The sequence below is a fragment of the Somniosus microcephalus genome, chromosome 6 (assembly GCF_052327205.1).
Source record: "Somniosus microcephalus isolate GS21.2 chromosome 6, FLI_Smic_1.0, whole genome shotgun sequence".
Lineage (NCBI taxonomy): Eukaryota > Metazoa > Chordata > Chondrichthyes > Squaliformes > Somniosidae > Somniosus > Somniosus microcephalus.
This window is the reverse complement of record NC_140992.1, coordinates 112,182,009-112,201,194: the sequence shown is the minus strand read 5'-3', so window position 1 is coordinate 112,201,194 and position 19,186 is coordinate 112,182,009. Positions and strand designations below refer to the sequence as shown.

The following is a 19,186-nucleotide window of genomic DNA, read 5'->3' as shown; positions in this document are numbered from 1 at the left end:
TTTCTGGGGTACATGCGACCTGTACGTCGGGTTCATCACCAGGTACGTATGGGCGAGGCATGGGGTTGACTTGTTCCTGTGACTCTAGGATCTGGTCAGCATGGCGTCTCACGATGCTCTCCCCAACGTCCACTGTGTACATTAGTGGGCCCTGCCGTGTGCATATCGTTCCTGGCTGCCATTTTTCTGTTCGGTAGTCGCGGGCCAAGACTGGTTGCCCTACATTGAAGCTCCTTGTTAGCTTCTCATGGATGTGCTGGAATTGCTTACTCTCAACATCTCTTCGTACGTTTGGTCTGAGCAAATCCAGGTGAGATCTTAACCTTCGGTTAAAGAACATCATGGCTGGGGCCTGGTTGGTGACTGCATGTATTGCATTCCGGTAGAAGAACAGGAAATTGTCCACCTTGTGCTGCAGCGGAATGTTGTCATTGTACATAGCCTTTATTGCCTTCTTCAAGGTTTGTACGAACCTCTCAGCCAATCCATTTGTGGCTGGATGATACGGGGTGGATGTGTAATGCCTTACCCCATTCTTTTTCAAGAACCTCCGGAACTCTTCGGACACAAACTGTGGTCCGTTGTCGGAGCAAATCTGTTCTGGCAAGCCATTCCTGGCAAAAATGGTCCGTAGGACTGCAATAGTTTTCTCCGTGGTGGTGGAGGACATTTTGATGACCTCAGGCCATTTCGAGTGCGCATCCACGGCTATTAAAAACATTGAGTCCATGAATGTGTAGTGTGTGTCCCGTTAAGACAGAACTACTTTTACAGCTCCTGTATACTGTAGTACCGGCAGTGACCACACCTGTATATAAGCTTTGTGCATGCCTCTGTACCCCCAGTCTTGAGACTACCCTCCTCCAGTAAAGACCTATTTATTGTTAAGTTACAGCATCCGTGTGGTTATTGAAAAACAGCATACCATCAGAATCACGGATCTAACAGTGGCGACGAGTGTCGATTCGAATCTACCTGCAACTTAAAAAAAAAGTCGAGACCAGGAATGCTGGCGTCGACCACGAGCAACCGCCCAGTCGTCATGCAGAGAGTGAACATCACAGGGGAGGCTGTGGAGAGCCGGGCTTGGTTCCCCAGCCACGACGATCAGCAAGAGACTGACAACAGGTCCAGCGCAGACCCTTCCCGGGCAGCGGCGGCTGGAGCCGACCGACGGCGGAGAGAAAGCCAAGCAGCGTCGACGGGGTAAGACAAAGGGTTAAGCGCACAGGGCGCAGCCGGGTGTTGAAAAACGAGCGGCGTCGAGAAAAAAAAAAAAAACCGGAGAGAGAGAGGGTAAAGAAACAGCCGGGTTCAAGACCGAGCGGCGTCGAATAAAAAAATTAAAAGAAGAACACGCAGAGCACAGCCAGGGCTCACGGGCTGAACAGGGTCCGCGGGGAGAAGGGAGAACGCGGGAGACGCCATTGAGCCGCGGAGAAGAAGGAAGAGCGCGGGAGATGCTATTTTTAGAAGCCGCAGCGGAGAAGAAGGGCAAGCGCTGGAAGGAAGGAAAGCGTGGGAGACGCCATTTTGCGCCAGCGGAGAAGAAGGGGAAGCACGGGAGACGCCATTTTTTACAGTTAACTCACACCCATGGATGCCAAAGAGTGGCAGTATCTCTACATTCGACAATGAAGTCGAAGATTGGGCAACATATGTGGAATGCATTGAGGTGTACTGCAGGGCGAATGAAGTGCCAGATGCTAATAAAGCACTGGTTTTGTTAAATTCCATGGGTGCAAAAACTTATGGGTTACTGCGAAATCTAATAACCCCAGAGAAGCCGGTGAACAAGAATTTCGAAAGCATAGTAGAAATCCTACAGGACCACTTAAACCCCACACCGCTGCTGATAGCAGAACGATTTAAGTTCCATAAAAGGAACCAACACAAAGACGAAAGCAATGCTGAGTACCTAATGGAACTGCGCAAGCTATCGAAACACTGCCAGTTTGGAGCGGGACTAGCAGATACGTTAAGGGACAAGTTTGTGTGTGGGCTACAAAGTGAAGGAACCCAGAAACGGCTTCTATCAGAAAAGGATCTTACGCTGGACAAAGCTTTCAGTATGGCAGTATCACACGAAGCAGCCGCAAGGGGCGCTGCAGAGATACAACAGAGACCGCAAGAATATGGCACCAATGAAATGTCCTATGGAACAGTGAAGTGCTATCGCTGCGGCAGAACAACACATGACCAGAAGGATTGTTGGTTCAAGGACCAAGTGTGCAGACAGTGTGGGAAAGCAGGACACATAGCAAGAGTCTGCAGGTCTGGGAAGAAAACCAACAGTAAGAAATCTCCACAGGAGAAGTACAAAAAGGTACACCAGGTGATGGACAGTGGTTCAGACGAACAGAAAAGTGACACAGACTCCGGAAGCAAGGAGCTGGGTTGTCTGAAACTACATAAGGTAACCGAAATGGAGGATCACCAGACTGCCTGGGTTACACTCAAGATAGACGGAGTCCAAGTGAAAATGGAATTGGACACAGGATCAGCCCTAACAGTCATAAACTAAAGGGACTACAAGCGGCTATTTTCACATATACCCTTGAAAGCTACAGAGATTGTCTTGAAGACGTATACGGGGCAAAAAGTCTACCCCAAAGGGAAAATAAGGGTGAAGGTTATACATAAAGGCCAGGAAATACCTAAAATGGATATATATGTATTGCCAGATGGAGGACCACCACTGCTAGGACGTGAATGGATCCGGAAGATACAATTAGATTGGCATTCCATACAGGCACTGAAGGTTGAGGCCAAAAATGATGACGACGTCGCACCTGGACGACTGTCAAAAACGCTAACTGACGCAAAAGAAGTGTTCCAGGAGGGACTAGGAACACTAAAAGGCATAACAGCAATGATTAAAATAGAGGAAAATGCAAGCCCAAAGTTTTTTAAGGCCAGACCAGTGCCTTATGCGATCAGACCAGCTGTGAAGCAGAGCTGGAAAGGTTGGAACATTCAGGAGTACTGTCCAAAGTGGACTGGAGCGAGTGGGCTACACCCATCGTTCCTGTAATGAAGAGGTCGTTTAGTAATACGCCTGAGGAACCAAAGAAGGTCCGCATCTGTGGGGATTTTAAGGTGACAGTGAACCCAGTCCTTCACACGGTACAATATCCGCTTCCACGAATTGAGGATATTTTCGCCTCGCTATCTGGAGGTAAACGCTTCACCAAAATTGATCTAGCCCAGGTGTACTTGCAAATGGAGGTAGAAGAAGCTTCGAAACAATACCTTACGATTAACACTCAAAGGTCTCTATCAATACAACCGGCTGGTGTTCGGAGTAGCCTCAGCTCCGGTTATCTGGCAAAGGGTGATGGATCAGGTCCTGCGAGGGATTCCAGGGACCCAGTGTTATTTGGACGACATCTTGGTCACGGGCGAAAATGACAGTGATCACCTCGCCAACTTGGAGAAGGTGCTCACCAGATTAAAGGAGTATAGGCTACGAGCTAATCGCCACAAGTGCGAGTTTTTCCAGAAACAGATCTCGTATTGTGGCCACGTCATCGATGAAGAGGGGTTACATAAGTCCCCTGAAAAGATTGAGGCAGTAGTCAAGGCTCCAGCACCGGAAAATGTGTCACAACTGAGGTCGTTCCTCAGGCTGGTAAACTACTACCACAAGTTCTTACCAAATTTGTCCACGGTATTACACCCACTGAACACCCTACTGCAAACAGGGGTACCATGGAAGTGGGATGACGAACGTAGACGAGCTTTCCAGAAGTGTAAAGAATTGATCACATCAAAAGAGGTGTTGGCCCATTTCAACCCAGCACTACCAATTCGGTTGGCATCTGATGCATCACCCTATGGTATTGGAGCAGTGCTGTCGCACAAATTCCCAGACGGGTTGGAGAGGCCAGTAGCCTTTGCGTCTCGGTCACTAACCTCAGCCGAGCGCAACTACGCCCAGATTGACAGGGAGGCCCTCAGCCTAGTATGGGGAGTAAAAAAATTCAACCACTATCTGCATGGGCAGAAGTTCACCTTGCTGACTGACCACCAACCACTTGTCTCCATCTTTAATCCTAAGAAGGGCATTCCAGTGATGACTGCACAACGGTTACAAAGATGGTCCCTGTTTCTAGGGGCGAATCAATGTGAAATAGAATATAAAGGCACGAAACAGCATGGGAACGCTGATGGGCTATCACACCTGCCACTGCCTACTGTGGAGGAAGCAGCAGCAGTGGACCCCATCGAGATATTTTATTCATCAAGAATTGAACGATTGCCAGTAACGAACGCGGATATAGAGAAGGAGACCCGCAATGATCTGACGCTGTCTCGGGTATATGATTTGACGGTGAGGGGATGGCCAACACATGGCGATTCACTCTTGCCAGCATTTTCATCCAGAGGAGAACAGCTGTCAGTATGCCAGGGGACAGTGATGTGTGGATCCAGAGTGGTGATTCCACCCAAGTTAAGGGAGAGAGTGCTAAATGAGCTACATGAAGGTCATCTGGGGGGAGTGAAAATGAAAAGCCTTGCTAGGGCTTATGTGTGGTGGCCGGGAATCGATCAACAAATCGAAGACCTAACTAAGAGCTGCTTAGGATGCCATAAGGTCCAAAATGCACCACCACATGCCCCTCTACACCCATGGGAGTGGCCCTCCTCTCCATGGCAACGGGTGCATATTGATTTCGCTGGTCCATTCATGGACTCAATGTTCTTAATAGCAGTGGATGCTCATTCATAGTGGCCTGAGGTGATAAAAATGTCTTCAACCACTACAGAGAAAACGATTGCAGTCCTATGGACCATATTTGCCAGAAACGGTTTGCCAGAGCAGATTTGCTCTGATAATGGACCACAGTTTGTGTCCGAAGAGTTTCAAAAATTTATGAGAAGGAATGGGGTAAGGCATTACACATCTGCCCCGTATCATCCAGCCACAAATGGATTGGCTGAGAGGTTCGTACAAACCTTTAAGAAGGCGATAAAGGCCATGTGCGACGATGAAATTCCACTGCAGCATAAGATGGACAATTTCTTATTAGCCTACCGAAACGCGATACATGCAGTTACCAACCAGGCCCCGGCCATGATGTTCTTTAACCGAAGGTTGAGATCTCGTCTGGACTTGCTCAGACCAAATGTGCAAAGAAATGTTGAGGACAAGCAATTCCAGCACATCAATGAGAAGCCGACAAGGAGCTTCAATGTAGGACAACCAGTCTTGGCCCGTGACTATCGAACAGAGAAATGGCAACCCGGAACGATATGCACAAGGCAGGGGCCATTAATGTACACAGTGGATGTCGGGGAGAACATTGTGAGACGCCACGTCGATCAGATCTTAGCATCACAGGAACGCGTCAACCCCATGTCTCGAGTACTTGGGGATGAACCCGACATACCGGTAGCATCTACCTCAGAACCAGTAGCAGTGGAACCCGATGAACTACCCGATAAAAAGGGGTCAGACTCGCCTCTGCACCAAGAACAAGAACCTCAGGAAAGGCGCTATCCCGAAAGGGTCAGGAAGCCGCCCCAAAGACTGAATCTATAAATGGACTATTGTTGTTTAATGTACATGTTAAAGTGTTGATTGTTATTTGAATATTAGGGGTACTACTAATCTAAAAGGGGAGGAATTGTAGTGTATGTGCCTTTAAGACAGAACTACTTTTACAGCTCCTGTATACTGTAGTACCAGCAGTGACCACACCTGTATATAAGCTTTGCGCATGCCTCTGCACCCCCAGTCTTGAAACTACCCTCCTCCAGTAAAGACCTGTTTATTGTTAAGTTACAGCATCCGTGTGGTTATTGAAAAACAGCATACCCTCAGAATCACGGATCTAACAGAATGGACCAGCAAAATCAATATGCACCCGTTGCCATAGAGATGAGGGCCACTCCCATGGGTGTAGAGGGACCTGTAGTGGTGCATTTTGGACTTTCTGGCATCCTGAGCAGCTCTTGGTCAGGTCCTCGATTTGTTTATCGATTCCTGGCCACCACACATAAACCCTGGCTAGGCTTTTAATTTTTACCCCTCCCAGATGACCCTCATGAAGCTCATTGAGCACTCTATCCCTTAACTTGGGTGGAATTACCACTCGGGATCCACACATCAAGGTCCCCCGGCACACTGACAGCTGTTCTCTCCTTGTCGAGAATGCTGGCAACAGTGAGCCGCCATGTGCTGGCCATCCCTTCACCGTCAAATCATATACCCGAGACAGTATCGGGTCATTTCGGGTTTCCTTTTCGATACAAGCGTTAGTTACCGGTAGGTATTCAACTATAGTCGAATGGAATATTTCGACAGGATCCACTGCTGGTGCTTCCTCCGCAGTAGGCAGTGGCAGGCGTGATAGCCCATCAGCATTTCCATGCTGTTTTGTGCCCTTATATTCAATCTCATAGTGGTGCGCCCCTAGAAAGAGTGACCATCTTTGTAGTCGTTGCGCAGTCATCACCAGAACGCCCTTCTTCGGATTAAAAATGGAGACAAGAGGCTGGTGATCAGTCAGCAAGGTGAATTTCTGCCCGTGCAGATAGTGATTGAACTTTTTCACTCCCCACACTAGGCTGAGGGCCTCCCTGTCAATCTGGGCATAGTTACGCTCGGCTGAGGTTAGTGATCGTGACACAAAGGCTATTGGCCTCTCTGAGCCGTCCGAGATTTTGTGCGACAGCACCGCTCCAATGCCGTAGGGTGACGCATCACATGCCAACCGAATTGGTAATGCCGGGTTGTAATGGGCCAGTACCTCTTTCGATGTGATTAGTGTTTTGCTCTTCTGGAAAGCTCGTCTACATTCGTCACTCCACTTCCATGGCACCCCAGTTTGCAGTAGGGTGTTCAGTGGGTGTAGTATTGTAGACAAATTTGGCAAGAACTTATGGTAGTAGTTTACCAGCCCGAGGAACGACCTCAGTTGTGACACATTTTCTGGTGCTGGAGCCTTGACTACTGCCTCAATCTTCTCTGGGGACTTATGTAACCCCTCTTTATCGATAACGTGGCCACAATACGAGATCTGTTTTCTAAAAAACTCGCATTTGGGGCGGTTAGCTCGGAGCCCATATTCCTGCAATCTAGTGAGCACCTGCTCCAGGTTGGCAAGGCGATCACTGTCATTTTCGCCCGTGACCAGGATGTCGTCCAAATAACACTGGGTCCCTGGGATCGCTTGCAGGACTTGTTCCATTGCCCTCTGCCAAATAGCCGGAGCTGATGCTACCCCGAATACCAGCCGGTTGTATTGGTAGAGACCTTTATGGGTGTTGATTGTGAGGTATTTTTTTGATGCTTCTTCTACCTCCATTTGCAGATACGCCTGGGCCAGATCAATCTTAGTGAAGCGTTTCCCTCCAGATAGCGAGGCGAAAATATCTTCAATCCGCGGAAGTGGATATTGTATGGTGTGAAGGACCGGGTTCACTGTTACCTTAAAGTCCCCACAGATGCGAACCTTCCTTGGTTCGCCAGGCGTGCTGCTCAACGACTTTTTCATCACAGGGACGATGGGTGTAGCCCACTGGCTCCAGTCTACCTTGGACAGTACACCTGAACGTTCCAGACTCTCCAGCTCTGCTTCGACGGCTGGGCGGATCACATAAAGTACCGGTCTGGCCTTAAAAAATTTTGGGCTTGCGTTTTCTTCAATTTTAATCGTCGCTGTCATGCCTTTTAGTGTTCCGAGTCCTTGCTGGAACACTTCTTTCGCGTCAGTTAGGATCTTTGACAGTCGCCCAGGTGTGACGTTGTCATCCTTTTTGACAGCCACAGTCAGTGCCTGTATAGAATGCCAATCCAGTTGTATTTTCCGGATCCATTCATGTCCCAGTAATGGTGGTCCTCCATCTTGCAATACATACAGGTCTAGTTTTGGTGCTTCCTTACCGTTATATATAACGGTCATCCTTATTTTTCCTTTGGGTTAGACTTTTTGCCCCGTGTACGTCTTCAAAATAATTTTTGTGTCTCTCAAGGGTATGTGTGAGAATAGCTGCTCGTAGTCCCGTTGGTTTATGACTGTTAGGGCTGATCCTGTGTCCAATTCCATCTTTACCTGGACTCCTGCTAACTTGAGAGTGACCCAAATGGTTCGGTGATCCTCCGTTGTGATCACATTATTTAGTTTCAGACAACTCAGTTCCCTGCTTTCGGAGTCGTTATCACTCTTTTGTTCATCTGAACTATTCTCCGTCATCTTATGTACCTTCTTGTACTTTCCTTTGGTAGGTTTCTTATTGCTAGTTTTCTTTCCCGACCTGCAGACTCGTGCTATGTGTCCTACTTTTCCACACTGTCTGCACACTTTGTCTTTGAACCAGCAATCATTCTGGTCGTGTGTTGTTCTGCCGCAGCGATAGCACTTCTCTGTTCCATATAACATTTCGTTTGTGCCATATTCTTGCGGTCTCTGTTGTATCTCTGCAGCACCCCGTGCTGCTGCTTCATATGATACCACAATGCTGAAAGCCTTTTCCAGCATAAGGTCCTTTTCAGATAAAATCCGTTTCTGGGTTCCTTCACTTTGAAGCCCACACACAAACTTGTCCCTTAAGGTATCTGCCAGTCCCGCTCCAAACTGGCAGTGTTTCGATAGTTTGCGCAGTTCTGTTAAATAATCAGCATTGCTTTCATCCTTATGCTGGTTCCGTTTGTGAAACTTGAATCTTTCTGCTATCAGCAGCGGTGTGGGGTTTAAATGTTCTTTTAGTATCGTTACTATGTCTTCAAAACTCTTTTCCATTGGCTTCGTTGGGGTTACTAGATTTCGTAATAAACTATACGTCTTTGCACCCATTAAATTTAACAATACCGACGCTTTCTTGTCATCTGACACCTCATTTGCCTTGCAGTACACTTCTATTCGTTCGACATATGTAGTCCAATCTTCGACTTCATTGTCAAATGCGGTGATACTGCCACTCTTCGGCATTTTGGGTGTGATTTAAAATGGCGTCTCCCAATGGCTTAAAATGGAGTCTCCCGCGCTTTCCTTCCTCCCCCGCTGCTGCCAACGCCGCTCCCGGCGGTTCTCGTGGCAATGGCGGCGCCCTGTAGGTTTTGCGCGCTTCTCCTGCGCTGCTGCCAACGCCGCTCTCAGCGGTCCTCGTGGCAATGGCGGCGCCTCGCGGATTTCTGCGCGTCTCTCTCTCCCTCTCTCCGATGCTGCTCGGCCCCTGAACACCGGCTGCGCCCTGTGCGCTCTGCCCTCTCTCCCCCGTCGACGCTGCTTGGCCCTTTGCTGTGCCGCTCGGTCGGGCTCTAGCCCGCCGCTGTCCGGGAAGGGTCTGCACACTACCTGTTGCCAGCCCGTTTCGCTGGACCACCTCGACTGGAAAGCCTCGACAGCCTCCCCCGCAATTCTCGAGTCTCTGCTGGATGACTGGGCGGTTGCCCGTGGTCGACGCCCGAGTCTCTGGCCTTGACCTCCAATCCACTGATCTCCAGGAACGAATCCCCGGGAGGTGATGCAGAGTTGCAGGTAGGTTCGAACCTGCCTCGTCGCCAATGTTGCGTCCGTGTATAATAAGACACAGACTGCGGAGAACGGTGCAACAGGTGTTTACTCAACGTGGCTCACACTGCAACTGGTCTGTACAGATTACTACTCAGTGCTATATGCAGGTGTGGTCACTGCCGGTACTGCAGTATACATGAGCTGTAAAACATAGTTCCCCCTTAAAGGTATATACATTACACTCAGGACGTCCCAAATCACTTTACAGCCAATGAAGTATGTTTGACGTGTAGTCACCTTTGTAATGTAGGAAAAGCAGCAGCCACTTTGCGCACAGCAAAGTCACACAAACAGCAATGAGTTAATGACCAGATAATCTGTTTCGTGATGATGGTTGAGAGATAAATATTGGGGAATGCTGATAGGACCTTCGTTTAACGTGTTCATCCGAAGGACAGCACCTCTGACTGTGCAGCACTCCCTCAGGACTGCACTGAAGTGTCAGCCTGGATAATGTGCTCAAGTCTCTTGTGTGGGACTTGAAACCTTAACCTTCTGACTCTGAGGCGAGAGAGCTAACACTGAGCCATGGCTGACAAAGAAAGAGACTGTGGGCAGCCTATCAAAAGGATGTCCATTCGATTCATGAAGAAGCGCGAGTGAACTGCAGGATGCTTGGTGCTGATTGCAAACTAACCACCAGCATTGTGGAGACTCAAGTAAAGCTCTTGGGACAAAGGCTGTTGCTGTACACCCACCGTGAGGATTAATTTTAGATCTCACAGCAAGCTGTGGTTACAGAAAGAGGAACAGTAAATAAATAAACCTGCAACTGCAACATGGGTTGAAAGTAAAGTGCTGCAGAAGCTGAAACTTCTACTCAGAGATAAAGAAAGACTTGCATTTATATAGCGTCTTTCACGACCACCGGACGTCTCAAAGCGCTTTACAGCCAATGAAGTACTTTTGAAGTAGAGTCACTGCTGTAATGTGTGAAACATGGCAGCCAATTTGCGCACAGCAAGCTCCCACAAACAGCAATGTGATAATTACCAGATAATCTGTTTTTTGTTATGTAGGTTGAGAGATAAATATTGGCCAGGACACCAGGGATAACTCCCCTGCAGATACAGACTTTCATTCACTTTAGATAAAGGAGCATCCAGCAACCAAAAGAAAACAGCTGGACTGTAAATTAATCTTTAATTATAAGGGACGAGCTTTGAGGCTTAAAAGCTTTGAGATTTTTGACAGGCCCATTTCAAATTGGTGCTGGGACCAGCTGTGATGAAAATAGAAGTTTATTTATTCATGTGATTTCATTTGAAGCATCTAAAATGGAGGCTTCTCCCTCACCACGAGCCATAAAATGGCCGACAGAAGCTCCAGTCTGCAGAAAAAAGCCCGCTGCTATAAAGGTTCTCAGTGGTTGCTGGGCAACGGGTTGAAAAATATTAGCATATGCAGCACAACATGACCTCAGTCTGCTGGATGCAGACAGTTCTTTTCCAATGAGCTAAACAAATGGAGATCCATTGTACAAGTGTGGTCGCAGGATAAGATGCTATTGGTACCCAATACAAACAAATCTGACATGCGATACCACCTTCAAGCAGTGTACTGAAACTTATGATGAGAAACAGCCTTATAATCCAAGGACTTTATTGTGGACGTGCACCTACTGGGAGCAGGGTGGGAGCGTGTCCACTCCACGCAGAAACTTTGCCTGTCTGGATTTCTCAGCAGCTTGCTTTGAAGATTTTTAAAGATAGTGAGTTGGTTTTCTCACCTGTTTCAGAATTAGATTCCAGCCTGCAACTTACTCCTGGGGATCTGCTCCTCTATTATATATAACAATCAAACCCCTCAATTAAATTTCAGCCTGTAACTCACTCCCGGGTATCTGTTATTCTATATAAAAACTACCCGAGCCTCTCGATTAGATTCCAGTCTGTAACTCACTCCTGCCTACCCATTATTCTATGTATAAACCACCCGAGCTCTCCATCAGAATCTGATACGTATGCATTATCCCCTCACCACTTGATGGCTTATTTGACTTTCAATGAGCACTGAAATCATAGGAATTGTGGAACGGGCTGTAGACAGCGAGTAGGAGTTCTCAATGACATAATTGCAAGTGAGGTGGCTTAAATGAGTGACCAAAAAATGCATTGACTAAAGGAGCATGAAAGAGACAAGAAACGTTCTTGGAGAGAGAAGAGAAGCAAAGAAATATGAGGGATTTTTTTTTTTACTGTTTCACACTAAAGGGTTAAACTATAATGAGTGACTTTTGTTCAGCTGCAGACCACGTTAGCCTTACTGAATACACAGACGCCTCTTCCTCTTTTACAGAGGCCTTTGCTGAGCAGCTTGGAATCGATGTCTTAGCAACTTCCTCAAAGTGCTGAAGCAGAAAATGTCCACGGTGAAGCCTGGCTGAGGGTGCAGGCTCTGAACTACAAGTGAAGCCTGGCTCCCTCTCCCTGCCTCACATTGCTTGTCACAGTCAGATGGAGGATGAAAAACATACATCGATGGCCACACACACTCAGTGACAGCGCAATGTGAATTCACCATTAAACACCTGCATGCTTAGCCGTTACAACAGGTGTTTCTGAAGTTGGATTCAGATTAACGGTTAAGGGTTAATATAACTGACCCGCTCCCCTAACCAGAAATTATTTGCTGGGCATTGGCATCTTTCATTTACAATATCGTTTAAAGAGGCACTGTCTTCACGACAAAGAAAAGTTGGCTAAATCTATTTTTGTCCGCAGCCTTCAAATCCAGCGGGAGTTCTGTTTGAACACCCGCAAACTCAGCTAGGACCTGCATACACCAAGGCTTAGCCTTGAGACGTCATTTCCAGGATGGCCTTATGGGGAGCAGGCCATCTGCCCACCACTATGAAGGCATCAATGTAAGGAGGAGTAGGAGGTCAGGGCAGGAGCTTCCTAAGACAGAAGTTCCCACTCATAGGCCCTCAGTTGGGACACAGCATAGCACCTGGTCTCACCACTTGCACATAACTGAACAGAGTGGAAGTGGGGCCACCTGTGAGTCCCGGCCGGCGTTGGAGCGTTGACCCTTGATGATAAAGGGGGGCAGGGGCAGGGTTGGTCTTTTTTTTTTAAGGCAGCCCCCTGACAGGGTGTCACTCCGGTTATAACTTGCAGTTATCTGGAGCGGACAATGACTGCACTCTTTCATCTTCCAAGTTTGCTGATAATGCCAAATTAGGGGAGGGTGAATCCACAAAGCCGAAGGCAAGAAACTGCAGGTGGACATAGAGCGGTGAGAAGAGTGGGCAGATAGATGGCAGATGCAGTTCAATGCAGAGAAATGTGAAGTTGTACATTTTGAGAATAAACCGTGAAAGGAAGTGTACATTAAATGGTCAGATGCTCAATGGAGCGGAGGGACAGAGAGATCTAGGGGAGCGGATACATAGATCTTTAAAGGTGGAAGTGCAGATAAAAAAGGCCATAAGAAGGCAATTGGGATTCTGGGTTTTATACATGGAATATAAAAGCAAGGAAGTTAAATTTGTACAAAACATTGGTTAGGCCCCAGTTCGAGTATTGTGTGTAGTTCTTGCCACCCCATTATAGGAAAGGTATTAGAGCCAGCACTGATTCACTACAATTATACCAGGAATGAGAGATTGTAGACGTGAAGAAAGGTTTGAAAGATTGGAGCAATTTCACTATGACACAGAATGTTAAAGGGATCGAATAGAGGGTTTTAAGAGGATATTTTCCATGCAGTTATTAGAACACAGAATGCTTTGCACAAATGGACATTAGGCAAGGGCTTTAACAACAACAACAACAACTTGTATTTATATAGCGCCTTTAACATAGTAAAACAACCCAAGGCGCTGCACAGGAGTATTTTAAGACAAAAAAAAATTGACACCGATCCACATAAGGATAAATTAGGGCAGGTGACCAAAAGCTTGGTCAAAGAGGTAGGTTTTAAGGAGCAGCTTAAAGGAGGAAAGAGAGGTGGCGAGGCGGACAGGTTTAGGGAGGGAATTCCAGAGGTTAGGGCCTAGGTAACAGAAGGCACGGCCACCAATGGTGAAGTGATTAGAATCAGGGATCCTCAAGAGGGCAGAATTAGAGGAGCACAGATATCTCGGGGGATTGTGGGACTGAAGGAGATTACAGAGATAGGAATCATTGAAAAGGGAACTGGATACATTTTTGAAAAGCAAGAATATAAAAGGATATGGGGAAAGGGGATTAGAGTAGACAGCTTCAGTTGAAGACCCAGTACAGGCACAATGGGCCGAATGGCCTAATTCTGTGTAAAATGGGGTGGAATAACTAAAACTGGGAGCTTATAGGTTCCATAGGTTTCCTTTTGCTAATTATTAAAAGGAACAGATAAATATATTAGAGTTTACTCGGTGCAGTCACACATCGGGCTTTACCTACACACCCCAATCTGGTAACGCAGCAAAAAGTGATAACTCTGAGACAGCTCTAAAAATAGACCTCTGACATGTAGCTACATTGAAGTGAGGGCCGAGCTGATCATGAATGAAGCAACAGCTATAACCAATATTCCATCACTAGGATAGTGCAAGATTGTGGCAAGAACTGAGGGAATTATCCTTCATGTCTTGGCAGCAACCACCCCCATCCCGGCTCATGCCAGCACTCTCCCAATCCCAGTTCATGCCAGCATCCTGCCTCAGCCCAGTTCATGCCAGCAACCTCCCTCATCCCAGTTCATGCCAGCACCCTCCCTCATCCCAGTTCATGCCAGCAAACCCCTCATCCCAGTTCATGCCAGCACCCTCCCTCATCCCAGTTCATGCCAGCATCCTGCCTCAGCCCAGTTCATGCCAGCAACCTCCCTCATCCCAGTTCATGCCAGCACCCTCCTTCATCCCAGTTCATGCCAGCAAACTCCTCATCCCAGTTCATGCCAGCACCCTCCCTCATCCCAGTTCATGCCCGCACTCTCGCTCATCCCAGTTCATGTCAGCACCCTCCTCATCCTAATTCATGCCAGCACCCTCCTCAGCCCAGTTCATGCCAGCACCCTCCCTCATCCCAGTTCATGCCAGCACTCTCCCTCATCCCAGTTCATGCCAGCACTCTCCCTATCCCAGTTTATGCCAGCACCCTCCCTCATCCCAGTTCATACCAGCACCCTCCCTCATCCCAATTCATGCCAGCACCCTCCTCATCCCAGTTCATGCCAGCAAACTCCTCATCCCAGTTCATGCCAGCACCCTCCCTCATCCCAGTTCATGCCCGCACTCTCGCTCATCCCAGTTCATGTCAGCACCCTCCTCATCCTAATTCATGCCAGCACCCTCCTCAGCCCAGTTCATGCCAGCACCCTCCCTCATCCCAGTTCATGCCAGCACTCTCCCTCATCCCAGTTCATGCCAGCACTCTCCCTATCCCAGTTTATGCCAGCACCCTCCCTCATCCCAGTTCATACCAGCACCCTCCCTCATCCCAATTCATGCCAGCACCCTCCTCATCCCAGTTCATGCCAGCAAACTCCTCATCCCAGTTCATGCCAGCACCCTCCCTCATCCCAGTTCATGCCAGCACTCTCCTCATCCCAGTTCATGCCAGCACCCTCCCTCATCCCAGTTCATGCCAGCAAACTCCTCATCCCAGTTCATGCCAGCAAACTCCTCATCCCAGTTCATGCCAGCACCCTCCTCATCCCAGTTCATGCCAGCAAACTCCTCATCCCAGTTCATGCCAGCACCCTCCCTCATCCCAGTTCATGCCAGCACTCTCCCCATCCCAGTTTATGCCAGCACTCTCCCCATCCCAGTTCATGCTAGCGCTCTCTCCCATCCCAAAATAAAGACTTAAAAATGCTGATTCAATTATCCCTCTCCTTCCAGCTCTGCTTCACCTGAAGACTACACTTGCTCTTGATTTCCTGTGTGCAATGCCACAAGAGAATTACTCGTATGTTATTAAAAATATGAAATCAGGCAACCCTTCATGTCTTCATGGTTTTTCCCATGCTCTTCTGTCTACATTTACCATTGATATGTTAACATTTTCCATTCAATTCTGATATGTCAACTATCACATTGCATTTGCAGCCTCTAGCCACTAGGTGGCTCTGTGGAACGAGTTTCTGAAGTCTCTCTCACAATTCCATCACCATCTTGTACATAAAAAAGGCATTTTCAACTTACTATGGACAGCGATACTGGCAATAGCATACAAAAATTGGCTCAGTGGTAACACTCTTGCTTCTGAGTCAGAAGGTTGTGGGTTCAAGTCATTTGCACTCAAAATCTAGGCTGACACTCCAGTGCACTACTGAGGGAGTGCTGCACTGTCAGAGGTGCCATCAATTGGATGAAACATTAAAGCGAGGCCCCGTCTGCTCTCTCAGGTGGATGTAAAAGATCCCATGGCACTATTTCGAAGAAGAACAGGAGAATTCTCCCCGGTGTCCTGGCCAATATTTATCCCTCAACCGACATCACAAACAGAATATCTGGTCATTATCACGTTGCTCTTTGTGGGACCTTGCTGTGTGCAAATTGGCTGCCGCGTTTCCCACATTACAACATTGAATACATTTCAAAAATACTTAATTGGCTGTGAAGCTTTTTGGGACGTCCTAAGGTTATGAAAGGCGCTATATATTAATGCAAGTCATAGAGTCATAACGGCACAGAAGGAGGTCATTCGGCCCATCGGTGCCATACCAGCTCTCTGTAGAGCAATCCAGCCAGTTCTATTCCCCACTCTATCCCTGTAGACCTGCAAGTTTATTTCCCTCAAGTGCCTATCCAGTCTCCCCTTGAAAACATTGAGTGTCTTCGTTTTTACCACTTCCATCGGCAGCAAGTTCCAGGTCCTCACCACTCGCTGCGTAAAAAAGATTTTCTTCACATCCCCCCTGTATCTCTTGCCCAAAACCTTAAATCTGTGTCCCCTAGTCCTTGTACCATCAACTTGTGGGAACAGCCTTTCCTTGTCTAACCTATCCAAACCTGTCATAATCTTGTACACCTCTATCAAACCACCCCTCAACCTCCTTTGCTCTAATGAAAACAAATCCAGCTTCAGCAACCTGTCCTTGTAGCTAAGATCCCCCATTCCCGGAACCATTCTGGTAAATCTCCTCTGCACCCCCTCAAGGGCCTTCACATCCTTCCTAAAGTGTGGTGACCAGAACTGGATGCAATACTCCAGTTGTGGCCTAACCAGCGCTTTATAAAGGTTCAGCATAACTTCTCTACTTTTGTACTCAATACCTCTATTTATGAATCCCAAGATCCCATATGCTTTGCTAACCACTCTCTCAATATGTCCCACCACCTTCAGGAAACTATGTACATTAACTCCCAGGACCCTCTGTCCCTGCACACTCTTTAAAATTGTGCCATTAAGTGTATATTGCCTCTCCCTGTTCCTTCTGCCAAAATGCATCATCTCACACTTCCCTGTATTAAATTCCATCTGCCACTTGTCTGTCCATTCTGCTAGCCTTTCTATGTCCTGTTGCAGTCGATTGATATCATCATCACTGTTTGCCACACTCCCAAGTTTGGTGTCATTGGCAAATTTAGAAATTATACTCTGTATTTTAATATCCAGGTCATTTATTTATATCAAAAAAAGCAGTGGCCCCAGCACTGACCCTTAGAGAATACCACTGTCTACCATCCTCCAGTCTGAAAAACAGCCATTTACCACAACTCACTGTTTTCTATCCTTAAGCCAATTCCTTATCCAAGCTGCCACTGACCCACCTATTCCATGAGCCTCAATTTTGTTAACCAGCCTTCTATGTGGTACTTTGTCAAATGCCTTCTGAAAATCCATGTAGACAACATCCATTGCATTCCCATCATCAATCCTCCCTGTTACTTTGTCAAAAAATTCCATGAGATTAGTCAAACACGATCTGCCTTTTACAAATCTATGTTGGCTCTCCTTAATTAGCTTAAACCCCTCCAAGTGCCCATTAATTTTTTCCTTGATTATTGTTTCTAAAATTTTACCCACCACTGATGTTAAACTGACCGGCCTGTAGTTACTAGGATTCCCCTTACACCCTTTCTTGAACAATGGCGTCACATTTGCCACTTTCCAATTCTCAGGCACCTCCCCCGCATCTAGGGAAGTTTGGAAAATGATGGCAAGCCCTTCTGCTATCTCCTCCCCCAATTCCCTTAGCAACCTGGGATGCAAGCCGTCTGGACCAGGCAACTTATCCACTCTAAGCATACCCAGCCTTTCTAGACATCACACTCCATAGGTGACTCATCCCCAATTCTAGCAAGGCAGAAAGAGCCATGTTCTACAGGTTACATCATTAGGTCCATCTTTGTCATTGCAAGCCTTCAATTCTGCTCTTAAATACATATTTATTGACACCACATTGGTTGCTGACCCTTTGAGTCTCGGCTAATATTTCGACTGATACTCCTCTCTCCTAAGGCCTTTCAAGTGATTCATAGTTCTGTTCTTCCGGGTTGACAGGGTCACAAGTTTTGACCACAGTTCAGTGTTTTAAACATGATTAAAGTGATCACCTACCTGAACAGACAACAAATTGTCTTCATTTATAAAAATCCTGTAAGTGTAGATACAGTTTTCATACCTGGAAGAAAAGAGGAGCAAAAAAAGAGAAAATTAAATCTGGTTTAAGTGGATTATTTTCAATGACTTTTGAAAACCCTCCATTCTCCCTCCCCACCCCTCCAGAAAAAAAGCCCAGCATCTGTTTGCATCAGTAGGTCCTAGTTCCATTTTTGAAAGCAGTTTTTCTGTCTCCTCTTTGAGTGAGATTCCAGCACAGGTGATGAGCTGCATGGCCTCTTTCTGGGCTGAATCATTCTATGTATCATTCTATGAATTTGGTATCACATGGTAGAAAGAAAGAACATGCCATACAGCGCCTTTCATGACCTCAGGATTTCCCAAAGTGCTTCAGAGCCAATGACGCGCTTTTGAAGTGTAGCCATGTAGGGTAATGTAGCAGCTAATTTGTGCACAGCAAGGACCCACAAACAGTAATGAGACAAATGATCAGATAATCTGTACTTTTTTTGGTGACACTGATTGAGGGATAAATATTGGCCAGGACACTGAAAGAATACCCTACACTTTGTCAAATAGTGCCATGGGATCTTTTACATCTACCTGTGAGAGCAGATGGTTCTTTGGTTTCACAGCACAATTAAAAAACAGCACCTTGTTGAGATACCGCGGCAAACGTGGGAGTCGAGACAGAGCTATTGACAACACAACTGCTTTATTCTGACCACATGGCAAACAGGAACTAGAAAAGCCCGCGCATCCACTTAAATACTTCCCAGACAGGAAGTGCTCCCGGCAGCCTGTCCCTGCGGGAAACAAGTTGCTGGAGGAAAGGGCCCCCGGCTGGGGGCTTCTGCTTAGACTGTCTGTGCCGCCGTGAGCGGATTATGTCCAGTGGTGGCGTGTCGCCACAGAGCTCCCCCCAGAATCCGCTTAGGAGGAGTGGACGAGTCGTGACGGTGGTCTAATGGTTCTGCCGCAGCGGCTCTGAGTGGTCGCCGGTCTGGTTGGTTGGGTCGGGCGGTTCGCCGCCGGCTGTGCTGGCTTGCCGGGGGGACGGCCACTGGCTGGAGGCTGGGCCACGGGGACCTGTTCCCCTGGTTCTGTGTGTGCTGGTTTGAGTCGGTCGATGGAGACTGTCTCGACCCTGTCGCCGAGTCGCAGCTT

At 47.4% G+C, this 19,186-nt stretch overlaps 1 protein-coding gene across 4 annotated transcripts in view; it reads right to left on the bottom strand.

Annotated features, from left to right (window-relative positions):
- Positions 1 to 19,186, bottom strand: part of inpp5d (inositol polyphosphate-5-phosphatase D) — a 309,407-nt gene that overhangs the window by 243,663 nt on the left and 46,558 nt on the right. For all 4 annotated transcript variants that reach the window (XM_085990698.1, XM_085990699.1, XM_085990700.1 and 1 more), the window contains exon 2: positions 18,017 to 18,080. In XM_085990698.1, the coding sequence (XP_085846824.1) occupies positions 18,017 to 18,080 (64 nt within the window). The remainder of the gene's footprint in view (positions 1 to 18,016; positions 18,081 to 19,186) is intronic.